The 9,674-nt window shown below is 32.4% G+C and overlaps 1 protein-coding gene across 2 annotated transcripts; it reads left to right on the top strand.

Moving 5' to 3' along the window:
- Positions 1 to 2,131: 2,131 nt before the first annotated feature.
- Positions 2,132 to 5,173, top strand: LOC104210336 (transcription factor bHLH118-like). Of its 2 annotated transcripts, XM_009759217.2 has the most exons (4): positions 2,132 to 2,650; positions 3,380 to 3,724; positions 4,388 to 4,499; positions 4,739 to 5,173. In XM_009759217.2, exons 1-3 carry the CDS (start codon positions 2,249 to 2,251, stop codon positions 4,451 to 4,453), a joined length of 813 nt encoding a protein of 270 aa, XP_009757519.1. In that variant the 5' UTR covers positions 2,132 to 2,248; the 3' UTR covers positions 4,454 to 4,499; positions 4,739 to 5,173. The 2 variants fall into 2 exon arrangements, with proteins under 2 accessions (XP_009757519.1, XP_009757518.1); XM_009759216.2 differs by lacking the exon at positions 4,739 to 5,173 and having other exon boundaries at positions 4,388 to 4,732.
- Positions 5,174 to 9,674: the final 4,501 nt, after the last annotated feature.

Below are 9,674 nucleotides of genomic sequence, written 5' to 3'. Positions count from 1 at the left end.
TTCTCAATTTTCAACAGCTTCCTAGTGGTGCCAAAGGCCCGTTCATCTTGGACAGATTGCAAATGCCTACCATTAGAACAAAATACAGTAAGGCAAATTTTTTTGTTAGTTGAACATCCTTAGTTGATTTTTTGTCGAACAGGGGAGTAACGTTATTATACTTCTCTTGTTCTTTTTGAAGGACATCCTTTGTCCTTGTGTTGTAATCTTTGGAGGTAAGGCCACACTCCCCTCCATCTGCAAAAATTGCAGATGAGTCTTCTTCCTTCTTTTAAAAAAAAAAAAAGATTTTTGTGGATATTAATTGATTCTGCATAAACATAAAAAGATACATTAGAAGGAAAACTACCCAAAACATAATAGTGGTGTTGATCTTACTATTTAGCGGAAGAATTATCCGATTAGAGGATCGTTTGCTTTTGGATCAACTTAAACAATTAACTTGAAAATTGACACCCAACGTTTATCTATTTTTCTTTAGAAAAAAATACATTGTGATTGATATACCTTGTCACGACGGGTGGTCTGTTTTAGGGCTAGTAAGAAAATCATATCCATAGAATCAAAATTAAGTCTACATAAATTCTTAATAGACATTTTAGATTTCCAAAATTTGGTTAGGGAGAAAAAGCTCCCAGTGTACTATTCAATTATTGCTCTAAAAGTGTTGGTAATTGAAACTTACCCAAAAATTTATTTTCCCAATTTTTTATGGATAGAGATAAATAGTAAGTAGCAGCAAAGTACGTACATTACAAAAAAATAAAAAAATAAAATAAGTTAGGAACTTCGTCGCTAATCTATCATTAAATTGTTCGTAATTAACATAATTTTTTAATTATCTGTCACTAATTATTGCAGTATTTTTTAAGCAGTGGTAAAAGCTGATCCAGACCCACTAGTTCAGTGTTACTTAAAAAAGAAAATTACCCAAATTTTCGCAATCGGGAAGTTGGGGGACACGTTATGACATAAGCTTATATCACTGACTAAAAAAATAGGAAAACAAGATTGTAATGCAACAGGGCAATATATGAGATAATGCACACCAACCATTTTATGAAAGGGCTCTCTAACATGGAACAAAATGTCGTGAAAAAGGTTGTCAAATTCCAGGTATTTGATCTCATCCTATTATGACCAAACTGTCCCAGGTATGCGTAACATAATAAGAAATAGTACACATGCAATGTTATCTTCTAGAAAATATTTGATCTTGTTGTTTTTTTTATTTTTTGAATGGATATGTTATTGAAAGAGCTAAATTTGCATATTAAATGCCATATGAAACCCGACATCCAACATTACTTATAATAACTATTTCTTTTAGTATATTATTTCTACTTGAGCAAAAAAATAAGGAAAAGTTTCAAAAAAAGAAAAGAAACAATCAAATAAGGTCTATTTAATCTTGTGGACTAAAAAAAACTAGGTATGAATAGCGGTTAGCTTTTTATTATTCAAAAAAATAAAACCAACATGATACGACTTTAATTTGACCACGGGGAGGTTTTTCACGATGTAGGTGGAAATGACTAGCCAAAATACATAAACAAATAAAATAAGACAATCTCTCAACAAATAATTGAAAATGGAATTTATTCATATGTGCACTACCAATATATTTTAATCTAGCAGGCAATCTGTCTTATTTTTTATGTTACTAATCCAACACAACTTGTAATGCTTTAAATAATGTGATAGCAATGAGATATGCATTGTAAGTTTTTAACTGAGGGGGTTTCAGACTCTCTTCCACCCTCTAGCTCCGCCCTTGCTTGATACAATTAAATCTCTTTATAATAGTCGTGTTTGTTTCGATGTTTTTTAGATGTTATAGTGAAGTGCTATTATAGAGGACATATATTATAACATAATATAAAAGATTGGTTTCGAGATACACTTAGCTTTTATTGTGAGAGGTTGTTATACATGGATTCTATTACAGAAAGATCTGACCGTAGTATAAAATACTTTTACACGATCATTCTATATATATTAACTATTAAAAATGAAGCACTAAATTAAAAGGCTAGTGTGAAAGCAAATGGTGGGACTAGAAGCGTAGATAAGAATAGTAACCATTACAAAATTTTAATAAACAATTGGTGTGGTTAGCGTAGGTCAGTGTGTCATCTTCTTTTTTATGAAGATATTGTGGAGATCTCAGAACCCTAACTAACGTATCTTGTTCTTTATCATCTTCCATTAGAATACCCAAAAGAGGAAAAGCCATAGGTTTAGTTCAATGGATAATTATCTTTGGGAGATCTTTAGTAGTAAACAAAATACTGAACAAGATCATGATCATGATCATCATCACCAGCTACTTCAGATTCCTAATTTCCAATTAAATGGATTTTGCCAACAAGACCAAATCCCTAATCAAGATCTCATAGGTGGTCCTCGCGAAATTTCTTCAGTCAACAGCAACAACAACTACGCCTCAGTCCCAACAACTATGTCTTCGGTCAATAGAAGTAATCTTGATAATTCTAACAAGGGGCTTATTAGAAGGCCAGAAAGTACTATAAGTAGTACTGATGATTCCAAGAAAGTTGTGCATAGAAATGTTGAAAGGCATAGAAGGCAAGAAATGGCAAATCTTCTTACTTCTCTTAGATCCCTTCTTCCCCTTGAGTTTATCAAGGTGATGATTCTTCTATTTTCCTCTCTTCATATTTCAGTATAAGTAGAAAAATATTCTCATTTGTCCATTAGTATTTGTAAATATTAGAACCTCGTTATGTGCAATACTTGTGAAATATTGAAGTGAAAAAGGAGTTTTATTAGTATTTGCTCAGAAATACTTGTTTGAGGAATATTTCAAGCGAAATTTATGTACAAAATCAGCTCTCAAATACAATTTTTCAACTTTAACTTCAAATACTATTTTGTTTCATTATCAACCAAATATTGTGTTAAAGTTTAGTCATAGTTATCGCTCTATTTCCTTCCTCTTTTCATGCAGATAGCCTTTCTCTATCTTTCTTTTTGTTGCTTAGAAGGTTTTATTGAGTAGATAGATTTTTTTTTTTGAGTAGAGAGATAAAGAATATTTACCTCATTACTATATTATTATGATGCATATACAGTCTGAATATAACGAATGTGGTTTAGTATACCTGACAATAACAACAAAAATTAAAATTCCATGGTTATTTGCTTAGCCATAGAACAAGTTAAGTTTGTAGCTAATTTTTATCTACGTCATCTCTACCTATTTACTAAAAAAGTAGTACTGTGGCTAAAGTGTTTAGCTGCAAAAAAATTCATATTTAGCTACGATATATTTTGTAGTTGTATATGCGTAATGTTTGTATTACCTTTTAATTAAAGCTAGATAATAACATGGGGTGAATTTTGATTGCAAATTTAGGGTAAACGTTCAGCATCAGATCACATGCAAATAGCTGTGAATTATATAAGGCATCTTCGGAAGAATATAGAAGAGTTAGACAATAGGAGAAAACAAATCAAGAATTCATTGGATAATTTGGGTGCTGAAAATGGAAGTTCTTCAACATGTTATGTTCACAACAATTCTGTGGCAGTAAACACATGTCAAGATGGTATGGAGATTTTGATTAATGTGAATAGTCATAAAGAGGAAATGTTTTCTTTGTCCAAAGTGCTAAGATGGCTGCTCCAAGAAGGGCTAAATGTTGTTAGTTGTGTTAATTCCAAACAAGATGAATGGACTTTGATCAGGATTCAATGTCAGGTATGATATATCTAATGCCACATATTGAGTAATTTTGTCATTTATATAATTTCTCATCCATCTTATATGCATGGCACTCTTTCCTTTTAGTCTGTTCTGGAAATAATGACACTATTATACATTTGGAAACTTTTAGTTTTAAATTTTCTATTGCATCCTTAATGAGGTGCTGTTGACATATATATTTTAAGGCCGTAAGTTCCTATATCATGCCCTATTCTCCAGGAAATTATTAGATGGGCAGTCACTTATAATTTAGCTTATATATATCGATGGTATATGGAAATTTTACACTACTAGATTATTTTTACCTATTGTACCAGGTAACTTGCCTTGTTTTTAAGTCCCACTTTTTATGGAATTGGTTATATTGATATATTTATTGGATAGCATGATAGTGTTAAAATTTCTTTGTATTAATTAACGAAGTGTATGACTTAACCTCTAATCTTTCAGTTGATCCATCTAACTGTGTAAAAGAATATTTACACTGTGATCAGTATGCAAAAGTAAACTCTTTTTTTCGGAAAAATCAAGAGCAACCCCTAATACATATATGTACTTTAATAAGTGAAAACATTAAGGAGGGGCATGCTGCCTTACCTGCTTAATTATTATATCATTACAGGAATATTATTTACTATCAAATGAATCATCTTGCAGGTGAGTGATATATCAGGTGTCAGTACAGTTGGACTGCAAAAGAAATTGACTGATTTGATTAGTTAACAAAAGGAATATATCCCTCAATCAGTCAGGGTCGATCCAAACACGGGTTTGTGACTTATGTAGAATCTAGATCTTCTATATCTTGTATATGAATACAGTCGATATATATATATATATATATATATATATTTCAAACCTCTCTTTAAACTCAAGAACCACAACGTCTAAATTCTGTTTAGATTTGTCAGCATAAGGACACCGTCATTAAGAATGTTACTGTATATGCATGTTAGTCTATTTGAATATTGTTGTTGTAGTTGTTATAAGGATTTAATTTCTGTGCAGTTGGAATTAATGGCAGTGGCTCTTTCAACCCTCACTAGAGTGTTGTGGTTTCAGTTCACTCATGATCAATTTTGATTCTCGATCTGGAGTTGCTTTGAAATATATATTGTAAAAGAGATTGCTTTGGGGGGGTTGAAGAAGAATATATGTAGCTAAAAGTAATACACCTCCTCGCTGGCTAATGTCGTGTCGTTGCTAGCTTGTAAAGTTATGTGATTGCGTAAGATATGATATGGTTAGGATACAGGAGAAACGTCAAATTATTTATGCGATTATAAGCGGAGGCGGACCTATGCTATATCGAGAGTGGTTACCGATACCCGTAAAATTCGGTAAAAATTCCATGTATATATGTATTTGTTTTTAGAAAATAGTGATATATTAGTAGTGGACACCCATATACAAAGCAAATTTTGGTTTAATCCAAGAGTGCATCCCACCTTCAAATCCGGGGGCCGCCTCTCATTATAAGGTGCTTATAATATATGATAGGATAAATGAATTCCAATGTTGTTAAAAGTTAGTTCGGTATCTCTAGCGGTGATAGTAAGTACTTGGTGCATTAATCAAGAACTGTGCAAGTTGACCCAAACTCTACCTTTACAAAAGAAAAATAACAAAGAAATTAATACTATTAACTGATATGTATCTTATCTTGTTTTTTTTTTTTAAAATAAAAAAAAAACATGTATCTTATCATATTTCATGTACCCTCTATTATTGATTGATACTGATATATATCTTGTCAACTCCTAAGAGGCATGCAGTCTAACTTAACTGTTATTTGCATCTCAAACACTTTGAAAATTTTCGACTTTTAATTAGGTACGTAAGTTGAATATTGAATTCTTTCCATCTTCCCTTTTTTTCCGCTTTATATACGTATTTTTTTCATTTTATTCTAACCCCAATATCGTCAAACTAATAAATATAGAGTTTAAGTTCTATGTACGTATAAAATAAAAAATGTTGCAAGGTCACTAAAGATATAAATGTAGCTTAACTCTATATAATAAGCATTGGTTGAGATTGACCGTCGAAAATAAATGATATCATAATAAGTTACGTTATACTCTATATACAGAGAGAAATTATAAACATGCACCCTATTTAATTCTTTCTTTGTTGCATATGGTAATATTACACCACATTCTGCTTTTCCTTGCGGAATTTTCTGTTACATATATTAAACTAGTTACGCTCTAGAAATTCTATAAATGTACCCTTGGTATGAGAAGTATTGACTTTCATCTTAGTCTGATCAAAGTGAAAAATGATAGCTAGAGCCCAGAAACAATAATAGCAAGTGCAATTATAACATTATTGTCCATCTTTTAATTAGCATCTCACAAAACACACAATCCCTCAGTTTTGGTTCATTTGCTTAATTTGTTTTATTAAATTAATCAACTCATCACTTTTATTAAACATTAATATGCACAAATTAAAGGCAACTCATAAAATCTGCATTACTTACATGGTATATATATATATATATATATATATATATAGCTTCTGTTTATGTTAACTTTTTGATTCGTTTGACGTCTTGTCGTTTAAATTTCACGTAGCTTTACATTCTTATAAATGAGTAAATGATAAAATATTAAAAAATTTATCCAAACAAAAATGAAGTTCATGAATATCCAGCTATTCCTGCCCAAGAATGAAGAAGTGTTTCTAATCTTCTCCTTTTAAATTCATTTTGGAAGAATTGTTTGAGTTTATTCCTGTATATGCTGTTCTCCGAGTTTGTCCAAGGTGTTGAACTAGTTATCCTTTTCAAATAAAGATCACTTGATCGATCAATCAAAACAAATTTGAATATTGAACAAAAAAAAAGTCATTTCCTTCAATATATCTAAACTTTGGTGGACATAGTTACTTGATACTTATGTTGGTGACAGAAAGCAGGTACCTGATTGAATTAATCAAGATGCGCAAATTGGCCCGAATATAACCATTACATATGAGCGTATATGTGCATTGAGCAACTTTTTACATACTGAGCTTCTCTGTAACCCCACACTAAGATAATCATAAAGAACAAGAAGATATAATAAAAGAAGCCTAAAGGGAGGTTTCTCAACAAAAAGAAAAAAAAAAGCATCTGGAAATGACAGAAACCATCTATAAAACTTTCTGATGCATTTTGTTAATAAGATAAAATATCCCAATTAAGATTGGTTCTGTTCCAGCCAGTGCAGACATCTTCAATTCACAAACTTGAAGTTTAAAGGAACATGCCAGAAACTTTAAAACTATCAACTTAACGCCTCTCGGCTACCTGACACACAGATTTCAAATCCAGAATACCAAATATGGAAGAATTATATTTTCTTTTAGGAAAAGAAAAACTCAATTATGATAATATGCTGTTATTTTTTTCAAGAGATAGAAAAACTAAATACAGTAAGAAAATCAAGACAAACATCTAACAGAGGTCTCTCCTGTATAGGTACTCAAATTGGATCACTGATCGATTGTGAAGCATAATCGAAAGTGCCTCGACTTTGTTTGGTGCTTTTATGAGGCACAGCACAGGGCCTTGTCATTAAATGTTAAAAAAATGTTCACGTTCTTTGTTAACCATCTTTAAGGTTGAAGTATTTCCTGGCCTAGAATTACCATTTAAAACCATTCTTTTCAATGTCCCTTTTCTTGGAAGAAAAGGTTTGACTTCTATAAATTGAGGATCCTTCCTTCTTAGCAGCACCCATAATATAGTCATAAGGGGTTTGAAAGTCTTGTTTAGGAGGAAAATTTCGGGACAAGTGTTAGCCAGCTGCCACTTGTGTTGCCTTTTCGTGAGGTTGTTCTCTCGATATTTTGTACTCTCTTTTATATAGTGGATTGCTCATCTCCGCCTGTGGATGTAGGTCAATTGACCGAATCACTTTAAATGCTTGTATCTCTTTTGTGTATGATTTATCGTCGTTCAAAGTTTGTTTTACTAGCTTCCGCATGACACCTGCTTATTTCGATCCTAACAACCTCAACGGAAAACTGGAGAGTAACCGCATCAAGTGATTGAGTTCAGTAGTTCCTCATACAAAATTATTGACTCGAGAGTTATAGTAATATGGAAAAGACAAAATTGTTTCAAGCACCGACAGAACCGGAAGCGACCCTTCTTTCAAAGAGAGGGGGATGGGTTATTCACATTTCAATTGATGGTCAGAAACGAATTGAAAGTTAAGCAGTGGGAATTCTAAAGGTCCATTGAGGGAAAAATAAAGATGTCTCATCTGTTAACCATAGTATGTGAAAGTATCGACGTAATTTCATAGAGTCATTTGGTTTGGATGCTATATGAGGAACATAAGCCAGAAGCAACCTCCGCTTCTTTTTTCTTGTTAGCCCCTTATTCGCTAAAAGATGCTCAAAATAAAAGTGAGTGGGTGGTCTTTACAATACTCTCACACAAAAAACATGAAAACATGGTAGCAGTGGAGATCATGTACAATAGAAAGAACTACCCAAACATGGAATGGAAGACACAACTATATATAAACAGGGTGGAAACATGTAAGTCTAAACCATACTTAACTCTTAACTCATTGAAGCATGTACGTGTAACTACTGAAGTTACTCCTAAAAGACATAGTTCAAGCCAACAAGTCTTGTTATGCTTAACAACCAATCATATTGCTCTAGCCTGATTGCAAGGCAGTTTGTGGCAATCCCATTATGTAAATACCACCAGTCCTTTACGTTGAGCTGAGCACGTGTTTATCTGTCATGTTTTGATGATTAACAAACTTGACCGACTATGTTGCTCTAGCCTGATTAACAAACTTGAACTGACTATGTTGAAAGAATCAGGTTTCATGAACAGGTTATTATGCTACTGGACTAGTTTGTAGATATGATGAAAGAGATGCAACAACCAAGTTTGTAGCAGAGGAGGGTAGAATACTGATCAGACACAGAAATTCAGAAGAACTATGCAAGTTGTATTCCTCAAGAAGATTTGTTCGCGCTCTACAAGGAAAGCATTAATTGGAGGAGTTCGTGTTCAAAAAGGTTGTGTAAATAAGGAGAAACTTGCTAGGAAAGAAAAGGTTGAGGAGTTGGAAATCAAATAAGAAAACCAAACAAAATAAAAGAGATTTTCCTTAACCGAAATATTCTAAGTTTTGGAGCTTTAATTGAAGAAGATTTTTGGACAATCTCACACCTATATAAAGAGACTTTTTGCTGCTATTCAAGGCTTATTCTATTCACTCAGAAAGAGCAAGCAATTTATTTTGAAGGATAGCAAATCTCAGCAGAAAGATACTCTTGGAGACTCAAGCTGTTTAATTTAAGAACATGTTCCTAAAGACGAAACTATTGAAGTTCTTTAGTTTTTTAAGTTAGAGTCAAGTATTCTGAATTGTAACCTATTTGCTTTTGAGAAGTATGTCATAGGTTAATGCAGAAACATCAATTTTTTGTTAGCTTCCGAGACTAGAGTTAGTTTTGGGAAGGGTAGCAACTGATTGTAAGGCGTAAGGTGCTAGAGTTAATCCCCTTGGTTATAGAGTAGTAACCTAAAACTATTCATTGAGGTTAAGTGAAGTTTTGAGGCAAATTCTACTGGAGTAGATCATGATTTTTACTCCCTTGAGTAAGGAAGTTTTTTTTCGTAAAAAATGTTGTGTTAGTTAATTATTGCACTTCATTTCTATTTCTATCTGTTCAGTTCAAAGAATCAAGTTCTTTGAAATTTCAAAAAACGGGTAAGACACAATTCAACCCCTAATTGTGTCTGGTTCAACTGTAAAATAACACTTTACACCAAGGAACATCCTTAAGCAGCGGCGGAGATACACCTTAGCAAGGCATGTCTTCCAACACTGCTTCATATGAAGTTATCTTTACAAGGTACAAAAATAATATTTTTCTAATATATATATTAAAACTAATATCAATACCACGTGAAAATAATACA

The sequence above is a fragment of the Nicotiana sylvestris genome, chromosome 5 (genome assembly GCF_000393655.2).
Source record: "Nicotiana sylvestris chromosome 5, ASM39365v2, whole genome shotgun sequence".
NCBI lineage: Eukaryota > Viridiplantae > Streptophyta > Magnoliopsida > Solanales > Solanaceae > Nicotiana > Nicotiana sylvestris.
Note: the sequence above shows the minus strand (reverse complement) of the source record. Positions and strands in the feature narration are given on the sequence as shown.